The sequence below is a fragment of the Poeciliopsis prolifica genome, unplaced genomic scaffold, assembly GCF_027474105.1.
Source record: "Poeciliopsis prolifica strain line A6 unplaced genomic scaffold, Auburn_PproV2 SCAFFOLD018, whole genome shotgun sequence".
NCBI lineage: Eukaryota > Metazoa > Chordata > Actinopteri > Cyprinodontiformes > Poeciliidae > Poeciliopsis > Poeciliopsis prolifica.
The window spans coordinates 9,236,736-9,260,537 of record NW_026562393.1 but is presented as its reverse complement, the minus strand read 5'-3'; the positions used below and the strand labels follow the sequence as shown (position 1 = coordinate 9,260,537).

Genomic DNA, 23,802 nt, shown 5'->3' with positions numbered 1-23,802 from the left:
TGGAGCTGTGAGCCTCGAACCACCACCATGTACGCGATGTTCCATTAGACCTTAACTGCTGCTCTTTAATTAATTGTAGTTTAGTCTTGTAGAGCTTTAGTTGCTTGCAGATAGGAGGGAAACATGAGCCGGCACTTTGCTGCTGCTTTTTGCTTGGCTTTAGTTTTTTTTTCTACCGTAAGCACATCATGTCCTGCACAATGCAGCTGCTTCTTTCACAAGTTAAGTGACGGATCAAAGGCAAGGTAAGTTATTTTAATTTAGCTCATATTGGGAGCAGTTAAATTTGTATTGCATGCCAATCGCTTTTAGTGCCGCTTTCTACAACTCAGGGCAATTGTAATAAATAATTATTTTATTTCCTTTCCTTATAACTGAACAATAGGTGACCACTTTTTCCTCAGAATGATTGTGTTGTTTTTTTTTTTGAAACAGAAGCTTATAGATACCTAGTTTTTCTGGAAATATTCACCTATAAGCTTCCCAAGTTCAAATTTCATAATTATTCTTGCATTTACTTTCAGGCTTAAAGTAATCACAATTCTACTTATTGTTTTTACAGGAGTGTGCTTTGCAATGACCCAGAGATCACTGTGATTCCTCCAAACTTCCCATCCGACACGTCAAAGCTACGCATAGAGAAGACAGCAATCACGCGCATCGCCAGCAACAACTTTCACTACCTCAACAGCCTGGAGTTTCTCTGGATGTCTTTCAATTCCCTGAACTCGCTTAATGCAGACAGTTTTCGAGGCCTCTACAACCTGGATGAGCTCAGGCTGGATGGAAACTCCCTCACTTCCTTCCCCTGGGAAGCTTTGAGTGACATGCCCATCCTGAGGCTCCTTGACTTACACAACAACAAGATCTCCTCTATCCCAGCCTCGGCCACCATTTACATTAAAAACGTCACTTATCTGGATTTATCCAGCAACAGCCTCACAACCCTTCCTGCAGAAGCTCTCACAATGTGGCTGAGTGTGAAGCCTTCCCAAGACTCAGAGTCATCTAAGCTAATTCTGGGTGAGGATCATGCTCTGACCTTTTAGGATACTGGAAAGTTTTCTTTTTAGAGCTGCCCTCTTTGAGTTAGGGATTAGTCTAACTATAGATCTTCTCTGTAGCGTGTCAGGGTGTTTGACTAATTCTGAACCTGATGTTGTCAAAGCTTATAGCATTTGTTCATTGTTGGTTCTGCAGGTCTTCATGATAACCCATGGCTGTGTGACTGCCGACTCTACGACTTGATCCAGTTTCAGAAATCCCCCTCATCATCCGTGGCACTTATTGACACTCGGCTGAGGTGCGCTGATCCTGAGAGCCTGTCTGGGGTTTTCTTTACTGAAGCAGAGCTTCAGAGGTGCCAGGCACCCAGGGTGCACACGGCTGTGGCTCGCGTTCGGAGCTCTCTGGGCAATAATGTCCTACTGCGCTGTGGCACTGTTGGCGTCCCCATTCCGGACCTGTCCTGGAGCCGTGCTGATGGCAAGAAAATGAATGGCACAGGTCAGTTCAGAGCAGTTACTTTGGTCCAAAACTAAAATAAAAGAGAGATTAAAGTTCCTCCCTTGTGTGTCAATCTAATTAACTCCATGTGTGTATTTGTTGGATTTTTCAGTTCAGCAAGAGATTTCAAAGGAAGGCATCATTTGGTCAATTCTGAGTGTCCCCGCAGTCTCCTACAGGGATTCTGGGAAGTATGTGTGCAAAGCCACCAACTTTGTGGGCACAGCGGATGCCATCATCTCCTTGGTGATCACTGATTCCATTCGATCGGAGGAAGCAGTCGGTGGCGTTTCTAAGAGAGGCAGCAGAAAGAAATCTGGGAGCATGGGAAGAGCAGCTTACCAGGAAAAACTCATTGCGAGATATGTTCCACCACCTACCAGTACTGCAGCTCAACCCATCATTGAACCTCTTAATGGCAAAGGAGTGACTGGGAGATATGAAATTGAGAGCTACAGTGTTTCTGATGGAAATTCTCAAGGACAGTCCAAAGAGTCTTACCCTATAAAGTCAGGGGAGGTGAGTCAAGGTTTAGGTAACTTGGTGGCAAATGCCTCGTCCCTACAGCAAGTTCCTGAGAAGAGGGTGGTGCGATCAGTAAAAGTGATTGGGGACACGGACCACACCGTCTCTTTGAACTGGCGTGCCCCCACCGCAACAAACACCACCGAATTCAGTGTCCTATATGCCGTTTTTGGTGAGAGAGACATGCGTCGTATTAATGTGGGGTCTGGAAAGAACCGTATCACCATTGAAGGCCTTGTACCAAAGACAAAGTACATAGCGTGTGTTTGCGTCAAAGGTTTGATTCCAAAAAAGGAACAGTGTGTAATCTTCTCAACAGATGAGGCTGCCAGTGCCAGTGGGACACAGAAGCTCATTAATGTGGTGGTGATAACTGTTGCTTGTGTGATTGCAGTCCCCCTGACTCTGATTGTGTGCTGTGGGGCAATAAAGAAACGTTGCCAAAAAATGCTGGGGCAGCAGACAAAAGATATGCAAGACTCCTATGTAACTTTTGAAACTCTTGGTCCTGGAGGCAAGGCTAAAGGGATGGAGGGGGAATACCTGACCAGGCTAAACCCTGATGAATCCAACAGGCTCTTGTCGGCGAGGTCAAGTGTCGATTCAGAAGCTTTAGCGAGGACTGAAGGGCCACCTAATGAGTACTTCTGTTAAAATGGAGCAGACAGTGTCAAGAAGATGCACTTTGTTTTCGGGGAATCTTTATCAAAAAAGGACTGGACTGCTCAGAGACCCAAATGGACATTTCTTTGTCCATTTGATGTGTCTATCATTAATGGTCAAAAGAGATTCATTTACAGCCTTGACAGGAAGAAAGTAAGTAATTTCTTTGAAAAGGGAAAGGGAAAATAAAAACAAAGAACCTCTCAGCGGTTTTAATATTGTGTATTTATTTAAAAAGCAACTTTTTTATTTGTGATGCACTATTGAAAGTGATGTTTTTTCCAACAAAATTCTGTTGATGTCCTCAACTCTCATAAACCCAGTCAGTTATCGTTTTTCACCCTAACAGTAACTTCTGCTTTGTGTTAAGTATGAAATATACAAGGAAACATTTAGAGCACCAACCGTCTGTTTAGCCTGTTTTGCATGTCAACATGCAGCATAATGTGTGTGCATACAGGATCATGTGCCAGATTGGTTGTTGGCTCATAAACTTAAACAACAGTGCATTTTATAATATGTAAACATTTGTAATCTCAATGATATGCATATAACAACTGAAAATAAATATTTTTTTATATTCAACTATGCTTATAAGCTTTTTTCTCGATATCTCTTCATATATTGAAGTTAACTATTAATCCAATCATATCAATGGCTCAAATTTTAAGTTTCAGTTTCAAAATTGATGTGGAATATTTGTTGTGCTTTGAAGATATAAGTTTGACCTTACAGAGCAACCAGAATGACAAAACCGAAAAACATTATTAGGAGTCGTGCCCGCTAAAAAAAATGCTAATGCCATATTATAGCATCATTTAAGGTCCAAAAGTTTAATTTGTAAATGTCATGGAACCTACAAGCTAAGAGACTATGTGTGTTACTTGTCAAGAGATTAACCTACTTAATTTAAGTTGCTCAAAAGTTGACAGAGAAATATAAAACATGGAATCTACTTTGTTATTGTTTGTCTACCTTCACCTCTTCTTTCATATGATGACTCGCCTGAAAGGCGGCCAGTGTTCAGATTATTGAGGTCAGATTACAGTCCTTTCCAGACATCTGTCTCTGTCTCACCGTGGCCCTCCCTCTCAGCGCCGTTAAGCCTGACGGGCTCCGGCCCACTAGTACAGATGGGCCTCCTATTTATCATGTCAGAGCTGCTGCTTTGGTTGGGTTCAAATAAATTAAATTAGACTGAAGAGAAGCATTTTGAGGACACACCTGAAAGAAAAATCCAAATATGATCAAAATACAATTCTGCACAACTGTGAGTGAAGGAGACATGTAAGATTTCTTCCACAGGTCTGACAATGTTTTTGAGACAAAGTGGACCACTGCTATAAATACTCATTTTGTTAGTCTCACATGTCATTTGGTGTCTTAAGCATTGCGTCAAGGGAGATTAAGGTAATAGGCTTTCTTCCACGCAGCCGATAGGCATGTTCTGCTCTGACCGGCTTGCTTTACATGCTCATCCAGCAACATGGACGTATTTTGTGTCGTGTTTGGGATGTTCTTTGTCTTTGATATCATCACCCCTGGATTCTCTGCATGTCTGCTGGGTTGCTCCTGCACTGATGATAACTTGGGAAGGTAGGCAATCACTAAGACTATAGAAATATTTAGTATCTGATTGTATCAACACTACGAGCTATTTTTAAAAATGTTAAATGTTTCTTAAAAAGTTCTATGGAAGACAAACATCTAAAAAACTGAACATGTTGACTAATTTGAGAAAATACTATTTAATGAACTCCAGAATTAGATGGTGTTGTAAACACTTTGCCATGTATCATTCTAGGACTTTGCTCTGCATGGAAACCCCCATGGCGCACATCCCAGAGAACATCCCTGATGATTTTACTAAAATCCGAATTGAAAACTGCCACCTGACTGAGTTACCCCAAGGTTCCTTCTCTCAAGTTCATGCTTTAGAGTTCCTCTGGCTAAATTTCAATGAGATCACGCTGATGAACATCAAAAGCCTGGAGGGCCTCTCCAACCTGACCGAGCTCAGGCTTCAAGGCAACAAGCTGACTTCGGTACCATGGACTGCATTTCAGAGCACACCAAGACTCAAAATTTTGGACCTGAAGCACAATCGGTTGGATGTGTTGCCGGAGTATGCTTTGAGATACTTGCCTGCACTGACCTACTTAGATTTATCCTTCAATCAGCTTAGCATCACATCAAAGGAAGTGTTCACAAATTGGCCTCTTTACCAAACAGCAGAGAAAGCGTGGGGGAAAGAAGGTCTAGTCTCCAACGTGGTCTTGGCGCTACACGACAACCCCTGGTCGTGTGACTGCCGTCTTAAAGGTTTTGTTGAATTCATCCGTAAGGTGAACCCGCCTATCATCCTCATGAACTCTTACTTGAAGTGCTCTGGCCCAGGCACCAGAGTGGACAAATATTTCCATGAGATCCAGCTGAAAACCTGCATGAAGCCGGTGACCTCGGCGCCAGAGTCTAACATTAGTTTGTCTCTGGGAGCAAATGCAACGCTGACGTGCCTAGTCAAAGCCAGGCCACTTTCAAACATTCAGTGGCTATATCCTCTCAAGATCATCAGAGGATTTGCTTGTAAGTCTTAAGTCTTAATTATTACAAAATGTAAAGAAATGTGAACTCATTTTATGTTATGTATGTTTATTTTCCAAACTACTGTTGTATAAACTGACATGGGACCCTTTCACACCACTATACTGAGTCAGTTGGAGTGGACTATCAAAAAATGTCATGCTTTCATCTGATTTGGGCCACTTTCACACATGCATAGTGTAGCGTCATTTAGTTTCAGAAGCTTTTAATTGGGACAGTATTGTCTGCCACATTCACTGACCAGTAAGAAAAAAGAGGAAAGAAAAAGCAGTCAATCACGCTTTTTCTTGGTTGCTCACAACAAAAACAAACAGTGGAACAACACCTAATGTGCACAGATTTAGGATTTGGTGTTATATCCTAAAGAAAGCAGATTACAATTTAAAAAAATAACGAAGGTTCATCTAAATGAAACCAAAGAGCTGGGGTGTGAAACTGCTGTAAGTAAGGGAAAGATGTTGATTTCTAATGTAGTAGAGTAATATCTTTTCCTTGTATCATTGTAGCTACCCAGACTCAGATAGATGAGGAGACCATCACATCCCAGCTGGTGATCCCGTCCGTGCACCTGGCAGACCGCGGACTCTACACTTGCGTGGCAAACAACTTCATTGGCAACTCCTCTGTTTGTATCTCACTCAACATTGATTCCTCCATTTCTTCAGCTCCTCTTCCTCCACCTGTGCCCATGCTGTCATCCAGTGACAGTCCCCACATTGACATCCGCATTTCCAAGCAGACTGTCTATGGCGTCACCTTGGAGTGGCATGCCGTGACGGACAATCCAGCAGAAACTTGGTTCACCATCCACTTTGGTAAGTACGATTCACCCAAGAAAGAGATGATCTTCATTGGCCCTGGCATAAACAGTTACTCTGTCAGCGACTTGCTTCCTGTCACCAAATATGAGGTGTGCATCACTTTGAAGAACCATCCCCCCAGAAAGGGCCAGTGTATCGTCTTTGTGACAGGTGGCGACATTAGTCAGCTGGAACAGAGGGAGAGACTCATTCACATCATTGTGATTGTGTGTGCCATGGTACTGGCAGTGCCGGCAGGCATGTACGCATGCAGCACGGAGGCTAGGTTCAGCTGCGTGGACCGCTGTGTGGATCTGTGGAGGAAGAGGAGGAGGCATGCTGAGGACGCAGAGGGATCAGAAAGGCAGAATACCTTTGACAGCCTGCAGGTAGCCAGCGATGAAGCCCTGTGTAGGGACTCAGAGGAAAAACCAACAAAGAGGCGGAAATCTGAAGACAGGTGCAGAGGGGGAAGTGCTGCTCATCTATACTAGAATCACCGTGGAAACACTGTCTTCCTTTAAGAAAAAAATGTATCATTAGATCCAGTCTGTGCCTTCTGACAGCTTTAGTCTTTGTATAAAGCTTATTTTGTTTTAACATTCAGCTCAAAATAATTTTAAATGTAATTATTTTGATTTAATGATTACATAAAACTTGAAAAGTTTAGAAAACTTAAAAGCTGCTATTTCAAATGTAAAAGAAAATCCCGAGCTATCACCTGAGATTAAACATGCCTTTCTTCCTTTGCTGATACCCTGTATTTCCTGTTTATATTTACATGTACAAAATTAAGCTTTTTTGATAACTCGTTCTTGTTTTTCATACTGCACCATAAGTCATAATGAATACTTTGTTATTCCCTTGTCACAGGTTTGTGAATAAATATGATCATATCGACTGTGTGTGATTTTATGGGCACAGTGTGTTGCATTTTGTTATGAATAAAACTAATATCTTTCATTGTTTCTTTTTCCAGATCTCTAAATGTGAAGTCTTATAAATGGTATGCAGGATTTTTGATCTGGATTAAAGTAAAAACAAATGCTGAGACATACTCAGATTGTTCAGCACAATCACTCAGAGGATTTGTTACGTAAGCAGTATTTTCATGAATTTATACATACGCCAGTAAGCAGATTAAAGTGAATTTCCATCCGAATCCTAGTCAGAAGGACATGATATTTCTATTTAACAGCAACTCTGACTGCACCAAATTTTAATAAGGACAAAATGTGTGGCTTTTTATCTGAAATAAGGGGTATCTAGAAATTTTTTGAAATACCGATGAATTTAAGGTGTTCATTTATCATTTTAAACTGCAAAAAGATCAGTTGAAATTCATAATTTACAGAAAAAATAAACAAAGTATTTTAAGAATCCAGGGGTGATGAGAGCGAGCAAGCAAGAGGGCTGATGTATGAAGGTTTTAATTCTTTCATTTTCCCTGATAGAATTCTGAAAGCAAAAAATCAAATGTATTATAAGAATAAGAGGCTGCAGTGACAAAGAGTCTATTTTATTGGAAACATTGGGAAATGTTTTGTATTAGAAATCTCTGGTTGAAATCTGTAAAAACATTGTAGAACATTAAGAAGTGAAAAGAGCAAATAAATCTCAGCTGTACAAGACGCACACACACACCCACACACACCCGCACACACACGCACACACACAGAGGAGAAGCAGTAGATGATAGGAAGATCCACCTGGAGGTGCCAGAGGCTTAAAGCACAAAAAGGCAGATTCCGCTCAGGTGCATCTAAGGTCCATTTAAGATTCAATCAGATGTGATCAAGCTTGGTGTGGTAATGATAGTGTCCATTTTTTTTCACTTAAGATTTTTAGGAATATTATAACACCTCTTTAAAGAAAACCTTCAGGCTCAGTCTGCAGATCAGGCTCAATATTCTTCTGTTCTTTTAAAATAGGTTTCTATCCTGCACAGTTTTTCATTTTTCATTATTGTGCTTTTATATGAACATTAATATAATTGAATATAGCTTAATATCAAAGAGCAGTCATCCAGCCTCTACACAAGAACACAACAAATAATCAACATATGTTCAAATATTTATTGAAAATCAAGACAGTACAAAGACAATATAAATTTTTTTCAAAGGACCAGGCAAGTTAAATTCATATTTATTGTATATAGTTTATCTCAACTTATTTAAAATAAGTATAAGTTAAAAACTATCCAGATACAAGTTATGGTTACAGCAATGACATTTTCTTTGCCTACATTGAAAGGCATTTGAGAATGAGATGGAAAGTATCCATGCACAGCTTCTACACGTTTGACAAAGATGCTCCAGATAAACATTTATTTAAATAAAAATCTCTCAGCAATGTCAGCTTGGAAATTTCAAGCATGACTAGCTCTTATTAACAATTCCCCACTAATAGAGTTAGATCTTTTTGTAGTTATATAGTTAAAAATAATACAGTGCTGTACACTTAAAATGGATGCATGTTCATTTATATAAAAGCATTTTCTTTCCTAGAATTACTCAAGCAGGCTCATGTAACTACAGTGGCACATTGTCTTCATACAAAGGAGCAACTTCTCAGCTTTGAAGCGGCTGATGTAACACAGTAAAAATATCAACACACAGGTCTTTTAGCACTTCATTGTAAAATGTTGCCATATTGTTTTAGCTGCAAGCTCCACTGAGCGAAAACACACCTTTCTGTAATGGGAATTTACCAGGTAATTTCTTTTTTTTTGTGCTGAAAACACTGCACATCTGTGAGCATTACATTTTTTGGGATGTTATGCAACTGATGTACAGACACTAAACCTTAGTAATCCTCTCCCAGGACAATTTACAGTAGTGGTTCTTACTGTTAAGATCCCATAATCCTCCTCAAGATGTCAGTGTTGTGAATCATCTGCGACTGCACCACTGACTCTCCACACTTCTCTATATCTAATACAGTGGAGGATGAAGTGCAGCCTACTTCTTTGATGTCTGTTAAGACTTAAATATGTGAAAAAAAATTATCCAAAGTTAGATCCTTCAACCAATCAACACGATGGCTGCATATAAGAGCACAGAGCCATTGATGAATGGACTGAGTAACCCTTAAACCAGATGTGCTTGAGGTTCTGTTTAATAATACCCTTGGTTATTCTCATTAATCTTCTGCTCCAGCTTCATTTTAAGCTCAGACACCAACGCAGAACTGATGTTTCCCTCTTTGCGGCGGCCAGGCTTTGCTTTCTTTGAACCTTTGGAGGCCAGTGCACCAGATATGGTTGGGACCGCCCGGGGCCGCTCAATAGCCCGAGAGCTAGATGGAGGCGGAGGGGGCAGACAAGGAGCAATAGGAGGTGGAGGCTTCAGCCTGGGGCTGCTGGTTTCCTGCAGTGGGTTGCTTTCTGGGTCACTGATCAGAAACTTCTCTGCTGGGCTGGACAACTTGATGACAGGAATCTTGAATTTCCAAGTCTGCTGGTCCCTGGGTCGCTTCTTAATGATGCGTCGGACTGGCATGATTCTGTTTGACTTTGAGTTGCGCATGTACATGACTGTAGAGATCATCACAGTCACTCCTACCAGTACCAGAACGATAAAAGTGACAATGCCTAAAGCTCTCAGAGGGTTGTCCCTACTTTTCATTAAAAATGCTGCCATAGGCCCCTTGAGAGGAGTCTGTAAAAGAGCACAAATACAATCAAGTTGAATCTGAATCAAAGGTTTGGTAAAGCATTCTCACAGAGCATGCAAGCATAAACAATGGACGCTGCAAAGCACTGACAGAGGAGGTCCAGGCAACATGTCTACCAGACAAGCAAACAGTTTCCCACTCACTCTCATTCTTCTATTTTACTCTTCTCTAATAAATACAACTGCTGACACAAAGCCCAGAACTAATATTACTACTTGTTTTTTTGGAAAACGTCTGGCAGTGCGCTGCAATGGGGGTTTTTTCTGACTGTTTGGGAGTAGCAAGAACAATTTCTTTTGACCAGAAATGTGGTGCTTATGTCAGAGAATTGATACAGATACTGGTGCACTTGTTGGCATCCCTGATAAAGACGTATAAGAAACTTTAAGAAAAAATTAGATTTTTGTTGAAGTGACATAATCTCCCACTGAAAATTTTAGAAAAACATTTAAATTGAGCACAATTTAAATGTGCTCAATTGACTTTGAAGTCTGTGACAACCCTAAAATATACAGTTTTTGTTTTGATTTTGCAGGTTTTGGATTATGATCCATTTGGAAAACCCAATGATGACCCAGTTTTAACAGATTCCTCTTCATTGTGTATGGTGGCAAGATAAATATGGGTCCTCATTCAGGCTGGTGCCTAGTACTCAATACCCAGGAAAAGAAAAAGTCTGTTGAGTCCTCAATAATTCAGTCAAAAAAAAAAGTTAAGTTTTTAACATAATTTTTTTTCTCCCAACTGATTAAATTATCTTAAATTATAAATTGGATTTTTCTCAAATTTGCAATATGAGATTATCTTTATCAGGGGGTGCACACCTTTCAAATAAATTAATTACAAAAATCACTTAGTCAAGTCATGCTCTATTTAAGAAAAAATATCGAGATTATAAATTTCTAAAGAAAATCTTTTGTAGTAATATATTTTTCACTTTTTTTGTCATAAATATAGCAACAATAAAAACACATTAAAAAACATTTTCAAATTGTTACAGCACTCTTTTACAGACAACAACCTGCTAACTAATGCTTGGAGCTAGATCTTGAAGTACCGGCTCTGTCTCACTTCATTCTGCGGATCACTTTGATATAGTTACTCTCGGGGTTGATTCTGGACTTTTTCACTGCGTTACAGTACAGGATTGTGGAAATGCAGATGGTCAGAAAAATGAGCGACGTGATAATGCTGGAACAAATTCCAAAAACCGTCAGCGGACGCTTGCTAAGGCCCATGAAGTATGAAACCATTCGACCTTTGATCTGGAAAAAGCACGATCACAACACAGAAACAAAGCCAAAAACATGATAAACGGCGACAAAATGAATGCACTGTGAACACATGGTGTTTTAGGAAAACACAAACTTTTGTTTCATGGCTATGAATTTTAAGAAATATATCATTTTTATACTTTACACAAAAGAGCAGAAAAAAAAGGAATGGAGCTTGTGGAGATGGAGGTAAAACAGAGTAGCATTAGCATGGTAATGATGCTCTCTGCTTCATACTAAACTGCCTCAAACTACAGCTCTGGCATGCAAAAGGAGGATGAGGAAGGATGCTACGAGTTAGAACAAAAGCCTTACTGCCTCTGTGATATCGATGTTGACCACAGCTGTTGTGCTGAAGGATGGCGATCCCCGGTCCCTGGCCTGGACCACCAGAGACCACTTGCAATCTTTCTGCTTGGTGATGTTGTGCACAATCTCCATAGACTTAATAAAAGGCTTCAACTGGATCTCCCCTGTGTTTGCATTGATGTCAAACGCGTTGTCGGGATCGGCTGTCATGATGGAGTACTCAATGACGTTGTTAGGAGACTCTGCGTCGTCATCCACGGCCTTCATGAAGAAAGAGTTGCAGTGAACATATTAGTTTTAAAGTCTTTCCACAGAGTCTCAGTTCAATTTTGTCCATGTCTTCCAGTTTAAGATGCAGCTCAATTATTACTGACACTCTTTAAATAGCTAAGAGAAGAGAACATGACTTTTAGGTAAGGCAGCTTTGTTGGTCTTCATAAACCAGAAAATGGTTGTAAGACTGACTGGAAAATTACTTTTCTTATCAACACCAGAAATATGAATGTGAGTAAGCTTGAACTTTTAAAAACACTCCAGGTGAAGGATCTGTCATAGCTTGTTTCTCTCTGAGACTTCCTGGAACCTTCCCCTAGTGTACACTATTATGGAACCCTTGAAATACTGGAACATCTTAGTTCACTATTGAAAATATATATAGACAAATGAACATAGAAATAATTCTATAGTAAGTAGGTTCAGCTTTCTTCCAAGTCCAACCCATAGATTTTACATTTGCATCTAATGTTTAGAAAAATGTACCTGAACTTTGACAGGTGTCCCAATGATCATGGTCTTCTCTTGAAATTCTTCATCAAACTCCGGAGGATGGTCATTCATGTCAAGGACGCTGACAAAGACTTCAGCGATGCTGTACTTGCCTTCTGAATCTTCTGCCTTGACATAGAAGTTGTATTTTGACCTCATCTCTGCGTCCAAACTGGTCCAGGGTTGTGTGATGATAAGGCCTGTTGATGGGTGGATGGCAAATCTGCAGATAAGACAAGATTAGATACTGAATGAGTCTTTGTCAAAAGTGTTTATTGTGTGTCACCATTTCAAACTACTGGGAAGAACTTAGAACACCTTGCAATGTGTTCCTTTAACTCTTTAGCATTTTGATATAAATAGCCATATTGTTATTGTACAATACATACAATAACACAAACCAGGTGATTGTCTGTCACTGACAGATTTAATACCGTTAATTACGGTATTCGTTTTATTGATTGTTATAAAACTAGTATGAAAAAGGTATGAAACTGCATGAGTCTTGGCTTTATTCTAATTGCCCCCTCTTTAGGATTTTTTGTTTTTAATCAAAATTATTTTTCCTGAATAAAAACTATGCTTAAAATAATAATATATAATCACATAAATACTTAGTTTTTAAAAAATGCAAATTTGAATTTGTTTTAGTTGCGTTCTCTGCCATTTTATCTGGTTGACTTTTCTACTTTTTCTTCTCAGTGAAAATTCACAAGTTGCTTTGAAACTGATAACTTTCGCACAATTAATGTTGATGTCTGCAGACGAGCATAAATTCTCACTTTTGCTCAGCTGCGTGTTGCCTGCCTGGCTTTTCAAAGCTACCGTTTTCTGTAGCTCCAGCTGTCACATTGCATGTTAATTGGCTCTGCCTATGTGAGATGGGGCCAGGGTGGCTATTTTTAACCCTCCAATCCAATTAGAAGATTAGCTGGCATCTTGCAGCCATTTTGGAGTAAGCTGTTTGAACAGTACAGTAAAGACAGGCTTTCCTGTTTTAGTCTTTGACAAAAAGTTGAATTCAAACCAGTATTGCTGTTGTTGAGCTTACCAAAATCTCCTTACTTTAATCTTTTGTGGAAGTGAGGAAATTTTATATCTGATCAATGATGTAATAATAAACTGGCAGGAGTAAAAGGTTTTAACTTACAAATCTGATCCTGATCCATAAATCGTGTATTTGACTTCACCCCAGGAACCAGAGTCTGGATCATTCGCCTGGAAGAAAAACAACATAGTACATTATGTTTTGTAAAATATATACACATTGAAGTTGTTTGTCCAATCATGTGCATGTTATGTTATCACATTTGAACACTATGTCATGATATATGTTATGATTCCTTGAATTTGGAATTCACTGTGGGTTTTTTTAAGCATTCCATATGACTTTCACTTATAAAACAGATGTTTTGTTCCAGGTTTTTACTTTGTTTCTTTAATTTAAAAAACCGCTGGATACATTTAGGAAGTAAATGGATGTGCAGTGCTGTGAAAAAGTATTTTTTCTGTTTTTACCTTTTTGCACTTAAAAGTTTCAGATCATCAAACACATTTTAATGTCAGAAAATAACATGAGTGAATAAAAAAAACAACAACAGTAAGTTACGTTTTCGTTTATTAAAGGGGAAAGGTTACCCAAGCCAACCTGATGATGACTGAAAAATAAATTTCCCCCTAAACATAACAACTCCTCCAACTGGCAACAACATCTATCAAACAGTAAGAAAATTCAGTCAAATTTTCAACATTATAATATATAGTAGCGTGAAGTTATTAAAAATCACATACTCAGATAAAAATAAATATTTGCTTCTGAGTAAATCTAAGCATTTTTTGACAAAGATGCGTATATCATCTTGACAAAAAGCAACAAAGTATAATAAAATTTAAAGATTTGTGTAAATAACAGCTGGGATGCAAATACTCAATGAGTTTTTGTTTGTTGGGAGATGATTGGGTGATGGATATAATCACTACAATCTGCTACAATTTAAACAATAGTTTTATGCATGGAATGGGAGACACTGTCCAACAGTGATGCTGTCCTAGGATGGCAAGGGGACATCCTAGGACAGAGCTGGCCGTCCTGATGAGCTTATCAAACTGTTTACTCTCAACCGTAGATAAGCTGCTGCTTCAACAAACTACATCACAGGAGAGGGCTGGTGCCGGCACAGAGTTAAAAGTGGGTGTTTAGGAGCTTTTAAGTGCCCACTTTCTCAATGTCAATGTCCAACTTTTGGTGGTATGTTTTGAATCATCGTCACAAACTGCTGGTCAAACATGCTTCTGCAGAATTTACAGCCGTCTAGTTCAATATGCTCATCTGTCTGAAACATTTCTAGATCAATAATACATATACTGGGGCACACATCTTCCAAAATGTCTCATTAAACTTTGGAGATTATCAAAATTTCCAAAGTTTAATGGAGCTTTATGTGTAGCTGTTTTGGCCTGGGAACTCTCCAGTGGATGCCTTTATTGCCTGGACTCTTTCTTATTGCTGGATATTAAACAATGATATTAAGAAATTTGAAGTTTTTTTGATTAAGTTAAAAATCTGAGTAAGAGCAGAAAAAACATTTTCCACATTATATAAAATATCCCAAAATTATTTTGATAATAATACATTTTGTGTATTTATAATACATAAATTTGACAAGAGCAGAGTTTAAACAACAACGGACTCACTGTGACAGACAGAACAGTGGAGCCCCCAGGGCAGTTCTCAGGCACTCTGGCGATGTAGTACTCGGATGTGAAAACGGGGACGTTGTCATTTGTGTCCAGCAGGTTGATCACTATGTCGGCTGTCGCACTGAAACGCTCAGGAGTGTCAATCTCTACCGCCAGCAGCTGGAGAGAGAAACGGACAAAATGTCGGGTCAGTTTATTCTGTAGTTCAATCGTTTACACAAGGAGAAAATTTAAATTAGCACCTCTGAGTCAAATACATTTTATATTCAGGAGGCTTTACACGTTTAAATTCTCATGAAACATTTGGTAACGGGAATAAAAAAAAGGACTCAATTTTTGTTTTGAATTGCTTCTAAAATATTTGACATGAGACTTGCTACTAATTTAAAAAATGAATTTGTCGATTAATTTGTCCCATGAAAAACTACTAAAAATAAATGTGACATTCAATGCAATTTTCAAAATCTCACACTGAAACATGATTCTTTGGGGAATAATTATGATGTGACTCAGTTGTCCATTTCTTTCAGCCTCTGACCTCTACACATTTGATTAGAATTACAAACATTCAGAAGGATGTTACAAGAAGTGAAGAAAAATGTTAAAAACTGCAGCACAGTGATATCTTTTTGTCACTGAATTTTCATAACAAGTTTTAGATATTAAATATATGCTATCCGCGTATTTGGCAGACATGCCAGAAAGAAAAAAACAAACAAAAAAACTTTTTCTGTCTTTCCATCATTAACAAAAATATTATGAAAAATGACAGAAGAAAAGTCTGGACAACAAATAAGGCTTTTCAGAAATGTAAGGCTTCTTTAAACCAGGATTAATGTGGTCCAAAATAGTTTTGGCTTAGTTATTCTTATGAACGTTCAAAACATTATATAACTCACTTAAACTATTTTAAAACATGAAACATAGTTTCCTTGAGCAGAAGTACAGTTTCTATGTCATTCCTAATCAAATTAAATTGTACACTGACCAGAGTTTACCTTAAAAGATAGAGTTGATCCCTTTTCAAAGTCTATACCAGATGTGTCCTCCACAATGATGGTCACCTGCGCTTCATTCAGGACCGTCTGGGGAACAACTCGAAGAACTCTACTGGGTCCCACCAGTCTCAGTTTAAATTTAGCGTTTGCCCCCTGAAACGATCAAAAATGTCTAGTGACTATTAAAGGTGCCTACCCAATTTATTGTTGTGACAAAAGCAGGGTAAATGTTTTCAAAATGATAGGGTAATTACGATGCCAGATGGAGAGAATAAACATAATGGTTGACAGATTTCCTTAATATCTTTTGTTGCATAATCAGATGTACTGTACTTGAAATGTTGGATAAATATTTATGTAATGCTGTACATGGAGGTATTACTGTCTGCTAGTGAAATGTCCAGCTTAGGAATAAAAAAATAATCTATATTTAGGAATTGATCCAATCATTTGATGAAATATTGGGAATGAACTCACCTGATCAGAGTCATTCACTGTGATCTTAAAGCCTCTGAGGATCTCTCCAGCAGGAGGATGCTCATACATGGTGACCTCAAACTTGCTCTGAGGTCCATTTTCTCCATAGAAAGTAGGAGGATGGTTATTAAGATCCACCACCCGGACAGTCACTGTGGTAACATCGTAGTCTAATAGCTGGTTGTTGGATCCAACTTCAGATGCCTGGAGATCAATGCGTGTGACAGATTCATTATATTTACAGTGTGTTGCAAAATGTTTTCATATTTTGTCATATTTCAATTAAAGTCCCCTAAGCTGTTTTTGAGATTTTGCGTGAGATGACAGCAAAAGGTTGTATAATTGTGTATTTGTGGATTGGAAGGAAAATGAAACTCAATTTCAGTCACATAGATGGACAGATTTTCTTTAGGCGTATCAGAGTAAATGGTGCTGGATAAATATGTTTACCACACTTTTCTGATTTAGATTTTTTCAAAATGTTGAAAACCATAAGGCTCCACTTCACAAATGTGGACTACTTTGTGTTGGTCAATCAGACCAAAATCCAGTAAACATATTGAATGTTAGAAAATTTGAAAAATAAAGTTTAAGGTGTTAAGAATTTGATTGCAAGGCATAGAACGAAGACATAGTGCAGTACATTTAAAGCGCATGTTGACACCACACTTTTCAGATTTTATGCTGAAAAAATTGCAGCCATTTATTATTTTACTTCTATGTCTTAATTTGTGTGCTCTTTAATCACATAAAATCAAGTTTGTGTTTTACAAAATGAGAAAATTTAGTTTATTTAATTTGGTTCACTTCCGGTTACTTTTGCAAGGTGCTATTTGCCTGAAAGATGGCTACACCTCAAAAAAAGTGACTGTGAAAGGAATAGAAAAAAGACAGTTACCTTTACTTTTATTTCATAGAGTTCATTTTTCAGCAGAGATGGAGGAGTTGTTAGAGAAATGCATCCACTGGTGCTATTTATGTCAAAAACACCATCACTTCCTGGAAAACGGGGATGAAAACATGTCAGATGAAGTAACATGGTATAATTGACAACAACGAAGCTCAACTGGAGATATTTTTTGTAAATTGTTATCCTTACCATTCACGATGGAATAATGGATAGGGTTTGGATTGCCTTGATCCCCGTCTTTAGCAGACACTGTGTATATTTCAGATCCCTGAAATTACCCCCCCCCCCAAAAAAAAAGTAGTAGGTGAAGAAAGAAACAATATTGTAAAATTTGTACTGCATTTGGAGAGCAAAGGTCTTACAGGGACCGATACTTCATAGATGTACCCAAAGTATGGGGTTCCCACAAAGGATGGGGGCATGTCTTGGGCATCAAGAACATTGATTGTTACAGTAGCCGTGGAGGTCAACACCTGGTGCCTCCCTTTGTACTTTCCACCGCCATCCTGTGAAAACAAAGGCACTTCACTGCACTCAAATTATTCTATTTAATGCGAAACAAAAATACACTTAAGCAAGCTTTTAAAAAAATATGACTTGAATGTGACCCTCTTTTAATGTGGTGGTATTACTTTGACCCATTCAGAGATGGATGATGAAATAACAAAAAAGGCTCAACTCTACATTTGCAGCTAATCATTTTCGAAGTGAGGTCATTCAGAGAGAACTGGCATTATAGAGTTACTGACTGCTGTCATAACTCTATAAAGTTAGAAATACTTTAAAAAAAAAACACTTTTTGTCATGAGACACACTGAAAAAAAGTTGAAAAAAGCTTTTAAAATATTCCTTATCCCACAACTTTCAGTAGGTTAGAAGAAACACAAAATTACTTTCATACTTCCAAACTAATTTATTTCAACAAGTGGTTTCATCAAATTAAAATGGGTATAAACTCATAAAGGTGTATGGGTATAAATATTATACTGCTGTATTTTTTTTAATTTTTTTTTTATCAATGTTTGTCAATCAGACCGATATAACACCTTGAGTATTTTTGACCTGTCATAGAGACAAAAAAACTCTTATCAAGAATAAAAATAGAGGTCTATATAAGCTGTCACAGTATTCCTGTAAGTGAGATAATTGTTGGCAGAAACAACTCTCACCACTTTCCAAAGCAGCTAATTAAAGCTCAGTAGCTTTAACATCGATTTAGTCATCAAGGCTTTGCTTAGGTATTGCAGTAAAACGTATTTCAAAAAGGACATGACTTAAATGTGAAATATTTTTACGACAATAATGACTGCTGGTTCAGTGAAAACAGCTGCTCACCTTTGCGACCACTGTGACAAAATGTGTTGGTGTGGTCTCATAATCCAAAGTCTCGCCAGGTTTCACTCTGAGGATCCCGCTGTGTCCATCTATAGAGAACTTGGCAAGTGGGGAACTCTAAAGATTTAAGAAATCAAACAGTTATTGGGACAAACAACAAGAAGCAATCAAGCTAATGCTAATGCATTATTTGCTCTCAGCAGTTTTAGCCATGGACAGTTTGATTTGACATTTAACACACGAATTATAACAAACACAACATTGACAGTATTTGGGTCTACACCAGATCTGAGCTCCCATTAAGCTCGCAGTGCTTTGCTCAAATGTAATTGAAATTTAATCCACTAAAGTAACGCTATTTCCAGACTGCTCTCTTTGGTATCGGATTAATCTTTCTCTTTGTCGCTGTCCCATCACTCGAGTCCTCTGTCCACATGGCAGCTCAGCTCTCATGATGGCAGCTTGATCTCTGTCCCTGACCCTGAATGTTAGACCAGATGCTAGTACCACCATATGTGAAAAGATGATGCATGACTGAGTAAAAACAAGCAAAAACAAAAAACAATAGTAATCATACATTAAAAAGAAACACACACACATAAAAACTTTATACTGTATTTCAAACAAGGCTTTGGAAACAGAGATGCTCAATTGTCATCAATCAACATTAAATTCAGCTGGATTCCTCAAAAGAGGGCTGAGAGAGGTGTGATGAGGTCATTTTGGGTTACTTCCTGTGCGAATAAAAGCTGTTTCAGTTTAAATATGAAAGCTTTTTAAATTGATATGGGAGTGAAAATAATAGATTAAATGCTTTTTTGTAAAAAAAAAGGCTTGAAAGCCTTTAGAAAACATTTGTTTGTGTGAACCTCATAAACAAAAGTCATTGTTTTTGCTACAGAAGGTACTCCTGGCTCAGTTCTTTTGTGTTCAGCTGTGTTTTAGGACAGAGTTAAGTCTTCCATTTAGTTTGTGTACTTTTTGTTTTTCCATTCAGAGAAGGTTTTTCTTACTGATAAAACACATTTCTGGCTAAGTGATTATGTATTATTTGTGTCTCCTGGTTTTCCAACACACAACTGCTCAATTCAATTGGCTGTTTATGCTGAGGCAAGTTTTTCTAGATGTTCTCTCCGTTAAAACAGAGTGGTTTCATTCCACTTTTGCCATGTGCTTGATCAAGATGAAAGAGTTACATATAGAACCAAAGTAAAAACTTAAAAAAATTGAACAAACAGCATTCTGAAAAGTTACCTGCAGATAATATGAAACACTGCCTCCTGAACCCAAGTCCTTGTCGATAGCATGGACTCTGTAGATGCTACTTCCTGGAGCAGTGTCCTGGTAAACAGACTTATCTTTATGGTCAGGTTTCAGACATAACAGTACAAATTGTGAGGCTTTCAGTGAGCTCTTATTAGTTTGGCACGTTACCTCTGGAACATCAGTGATGAAAGGCAGACTTTGAAATTCTGGTGGCTCATCATTGACGTCTGTCACAAAAACTCTCACAGTCTCAACAACCTGTGGACAATAAAAATAACAAATACTTGCCTGAAACTAACTAACTTTATTTCTTATTGTAAGTCTGAAAAAGATTTTTTAAAAAAACTTTATGTTTTAAGAGTTCAGCCGTTACAGATGGGATTCAGTTATGTAACAAACAGCATTCTGTGTTAAACTATTAGGCCAATTAGTCCCCATCCAAAGTGCAAACGTACTGGAGGGAAAGTATGTTGTTGACAGTGTTGTTGACTCATTTTGCATCCGAAATACAGAAAAATATGTAGCAAATATCAAAAATATAATCTAAACGAGTGAGCATAAATAAAAGCATTCAGAAAAAAGTTTAAAATTATGTTCTCTTATTAGATATAAAAGAAAACACTACATTACATAAATAAAACTTTCTCTTTTCTATTTTAGTTGGCAAAAACATGTTGGTACACCTGTGGTACACCAATAGGTGTACCACTTCTAATCAATTTATTACATTAGTTTTTAATATATTGCATTTGTTTTTAGCTGTTGTCACAAATAGGGAATATTAGTACTATTAGTAAAGTCTTTTTATATATAATTTCTGGTGACCCTAGTGTCTTCATGACTCAAAGCAACCACACAGCAGGGAGCCACTGCTGCATGCAGTAAGTTGTTCAGAAACAATAATATTCGAGCAAACTTACTTTATTGCGTCCATCTGTTATGCTGACAATCACTGAGATTTCATCTTGTTTCTGGAGAAAGAATGTCATGACAGTTGATTTCGGTGAAAGGGCTAGTTTGCTTTAAAATCTAATGTGTTCATCAGCAGGCTCACCTCTCTGTCCAGCTCCTGAATTAGAGTCACGTTTCCTGATTTAGGCTCCACCCTGAAATATTCAGTGGAGCCTTTTTCAAATGTGAGGCCGTATCGTACAGGATCCCCCTCTGGATCTGTCCCGTTCAGGATGTATATCTGTGTTCCTGTCAACCACCAAACACAGGTGCATATTTAAGGCTACAAGCCTGAAAAGCGTGACTTGAAGTTCATAGATAGCTTAAGAGCAGGTAAGTCAGATCAGCTACTGGATGAATAATTTTTATTTAGCTGCTTTCTGTTTCAATCAACTCTGTCCAGCTTTGCTGCCCTTCAGAAGGAATATATTCCCACAGCTTGATGCTACCACGACCAAGTTTCAGGGTAGGAATGCATGTACATTTTGTATGTGAGACAAAGATTTCAAAACAAACACTTGCTAGATGCATTTTTCGTATTTTTATTTGCAGGATTGAAAATTGTGGCTTAGCTTCCTCTGCTCCATAAATATGCATTACTTTGTACTGGGCGTATGAACACTTTTGCAAAGCACTGTGTTGTTTTCTTCCTGCAACGCTTCGACATGCGTCACAATCCTGAAGGTATTATAACTGTGATTAGCTGCAGCGCCAGGACATATTAGGGAAATTTCAGACTTAAGAACCAAACAACGTGCTTTGAATTTTTTTTCTCTGACATATCTGATATTATAAAATCTGTCACAAATTATTCAAATCTTAACATCAAAAACACTGTGGACGTACCAACAGGTGTATCCTCCGAGATGCTGAACAACGCCATGTTCCCACTTATGCTGCTAGGACCGTTGTCATGAAAATATGGAGCATAGTCTGATTGCCCTGTATGACAAGACAGATAAATAAGATGATTAAAATCCTCTGAGAAGGAAAAAATAGGCAAAGAAACACAAATCATATAGATACCAGACACCACAAAATGATCAGTTTCTCTGATTTTACTTTTTATGGGAATATATTTTAGTAAAACATTGTTCTTTTATTCTATGACTACTGATGACTATGTGTTATTTGCACAAAATGAGAAATGGTCAAAAATAACCAAACAGATTAACAGTGCTTTCAGACCTCCAATAATTCAACAAAAACAAGATCATATGCATTTAGAAACAATAATACTACTGTTTTAACCCAGGAAGGTTTTCAATGGGGTTCGGTGCAGCAGTCTCTTCATTTTTCCCAGAGCTGCATATATATATATATATATATATATATATATATATATATATATTGTATATACCGAATCAAAGAGCACTTTTTCAGGATCAGCATAATTTTTTTTTTATCTATGCATGAATTCAAGTTTAATTGTTGAAATTCAAATGTCTAAATCAAAACATGATGAAGTAAATAACACACATGCAGCCTGAACAGACTACTGTAAGATGGACATGCCCTCTTTATGCTAGAGGATTAAGCAGATAAGAGCAAGGCAAGAAGTCTTAACCACACACACACACAAGCGAAAGAAAAACAACAGTCTTACCCAAACTGTAGTGAAGTAGCAGGAGAAACATGAATGCATGCGTTTTCTTGTATTTCTTCATCCTGGCGCGGAGCTAAGGCTTGGCTGGCTCATGTGGAAGGCTTGGTGGAGGGAAAGCGAGCGGTGAGTGTCGTGCCCTTCTGGAGATGTCCCAGCAGGCTCAGAGGAGACGCTGGGGCAGATTCTCAGGCACTAATCCAGTGACGCATCCCTTCTCTTTACAGGCATCTTCTGCCTCACTGCTTGTGCTCCAACCTATCCAGGGAGGCAACAAATGCAGAGACGGGAGTTCAGGTTTCACACGTCGCGGTGTGAAAATTACACTTCTGCACACACGTGACAATCTGTACATGAGCTGCCTGCATCAGTGATTACTGCTAATTTAGTTCCTACATGCTGTTTAGTTTTGTGACAGGGAGTCAGATTAGCAGGTGCACTGTGTGTTTACTAAGGTTGGTGGTCATGTCACATTTATGTTTTTGTCTTACCAAACCATATCACTTCATGAAAGAAGCATTTTAATACCAAAAAAAAAACTAACCACAGGGCTGTCTAATAAAAAAGCATAACTAAAAACAAACATATATAAATGCTCTCCTGTTTTTCTTAGCTACTCTTCAAAAAGACAAGATACCACTTTAATCAAGTTAATTGTATGTCATAACTTCAGAAGTAATGACATCTCTAAAGCAGTGACTGAACATTTCCCAATCTACAGCAAAAAAATAAAAAGTAAAAGAAGCTGAAATTATGACAGACAAGGCTACAAAAATACATGTGTCTTTATCCCAAACAGTGAGGAAGATGGTATTTTTTTTATCTTGAATTGTACTTGTGTTTTATGGACAATAAGTCAAATTTATTTGTTTAAATGCCCCAATTTAATATGATCCATTTGCTCATTTAACAATAAAAAATTATTAATGATGCTTCTCATTATGCGTGGTTGATGACAGTTGTTAAACGTCATGCTTTTTTATTTTTGAAGGCTGTTTTTCACCTTGGCCGGAAAAGAAAGAGAGAGAGCTTTTGCACCTTGTCTGAAAGAAAGTGTCGAGCGAGTGAACAGTTGTGTGACGTCTCAGAGAAGAGTGTGAACTATACTGACTCATGCTGAGGTGCAGAGTGCGTACCTCCTGTATTCACAGCTTTAAAAATAGTCTCCAGCTGAATATTAGTCAGTAAGTAGATAAAGCAGAAGAGGTGGAGAAACACAGTGAGGAAAATAGAAAATATACCAGAAAAAAAACAAAAAAACAAAAACACCCATTTTCTTTAAGAGGCCATGCATGCACCATCACAGAAAATTATGTTACACAGTGCTGTTGATAATATGAAACTTTTGTTTGTCGAAATGAACAAATAAACACATATATTTGTGTAATAACTCACTTCATCAGTGCTGTGATGACTTATCAGTGTATTTTAGCAACTTATC

The 23,802-nt window shown here is 38.1% G+C and overlaps 3 protein-coding genes across 6 annotated transcripts; 2 read left to right on the top strand and 1 right to left on the bottom strand.

The window, feature by feature from the left end:
- Positions 1-3,279, top strand: lrit1b (leucine-rich repeat, immunoglobulin-like and transmembrane domains 1b). Its single transcript, XM_055043245.1, has 4 exons — positions 1-245; positions 563-1,023; positions 1,201-1,506; positions 1,619-3,279. The coding sequence occupies exons 1-4, from the start codon at positions 124-126 to the stop codon at positions 2,683-2,685; spliced, it is 1,956 nt and encodes a 651-aa protein (XP_054899220.1). The 5' UTR covers positions 1-123; the 3' UTR covers positions 2,686-3,279.
- Positions 3,280-3,837: 558 nt separating this feature from the next.
- Positions 3,838-7,061, top strand: LOC129367854 (leucine-rich repeat, immunoglobulin-like domain and transmembrane domain-containing protein 2). Its single transcript, XM_055042471.1, has 3 exons — positions 3,838-4,290; positions 4,499-5,280; positions 5,805-7,061. The coding sequence occupies exons 1-3, from the start codon at positions 4,181-4,183 to the stop codon at positions 6,590-6,592; spliced, it is 1,680 nt and encodes a 559-aa protein (XP_054898446.1). The 5' UTR covers positions 3,838-4,180; the 3' UTR covers positions 6,593-7,061.
- Positions 7,062-8,160: 1,099 nt separating this feature from the next.
- Positions 8,161-22,594, bottom strand: LOC129368179 (cadherin-related family member 1). Of its 4 annotated transcripts, none has more exons than XM_055043046.1 (18): positions 22,365-22,594; positions 21,605-21,700; positions 20,862-21,007; positions 20,728-20,778; positions 19,976-20,065; positions 19,796-19,882; positions 18,542-18,658; positions 17,569-17,712; positions 17,396-17,474; positions 17,195-17,295; positions 16,297-16,500; positions 15,820-15,972; positions 14,816-14,980; positions 13,272-13,339; positions 12,116-12,344; positions 11,363-11,617; positions 10,831-11,038; positions 9,647-9,757 (listed from the first exon to the last, which is right to left on the bottom strand). In XM_055043046.1, exons 1-17 carry the CDS (start codon positions 22,423-22,425, stop codon positions 10,841-10,843), a joined length of 2,244 nt encoding a protein of 747 aa, XP_054899021.1. In that variant the 5' UTR covers positions 22,426-22,594; the 3' UTR covers positions 9,647-9,757; positions 10,831-10,840. The 4 variants fall into 4 exon arrangements, with proteins under 4 accessions (XP_054899018.1, XP_054899021.1, XP_054899020.1 ...); XM_055043045.1 differs by having other exon boundaries at positions 9,710-9,757; positions 10,795-11,038; XM_055043043.1 differs by lacking the exon at positions 10,831-11,038 and having other exon boundaries at positions 8,161-9,757.
- Positions 22,595-23,802: the final 1,208 nt, after the last annotated feature.

Excerpts from the sequence above, each read along its gene's own strand:
- LOC129367854 (XM_055042471.1), top strand. The coding sequence starts at position 4,181 with ATGGACGTATTTTGTGTCGTGTTTGGGATGTTCTTTGTCTTTGATATC. Across the intron at positions 4,291-4,498 it reads ACTGATGATAACTTGGGAAG|GACTTTGCTCTGCATGGAAA; the intron begins GTAGGCAATCAC and ends GTATCATTCTAG. Across the intron at positions 5,281-5,804 it reads GATCATCAGAGGATTTGCTT|CTACCCAGACTCAGATAGAT; the intron begins GTAAGTCTTAAG and ends GTATCATTGTAG.
- lrit1b (XM_055043245.1), top strand. The coding sequence starts at position 124 with ATGAGCCGGCACTTTGCTGCTGCTTTTTGCTTGGCTTTAGTTTTTTTT. Across the intron at positions 246-562 it reads AGTGACGGATCAAAGGCAAG|GAGTGTGCTTTGCAATGACC; the intron begins GTAAGTTATTTT and ends TTGTTTTTACAG. Across the intron at positions 1,024-1,200 it reads GTCATCTAAGCTAATTCTGG|GTCTTCATGATAACCCATGG; the intron begins GTGAGGATCATG and ends TTGGTTCTGCAG.
- LOC129368179 (XM_055043043.1), bottom strand. The coding sequence starts at position 22,425 with ATGAAGAAATACAAGAAAACGCATGCATTCATGTTTCTCCTGCTACTT. Across the intron at positions 19,883-19,975 it reads TCATCACTGATGTTCCAGAG|GACACTGCTCCAGGAAGTAG; the intron begins GTAACGTGCCAA and ends TCTGTTTACCAG. Across the intron at positions 15,973-16,296 it reads CAGTGAATGACTCTGATCAG|GGGGCAAACGCTAAATTTAA; the intron begins GTGAGTTCATTC and ends TGATCGTTTCAG.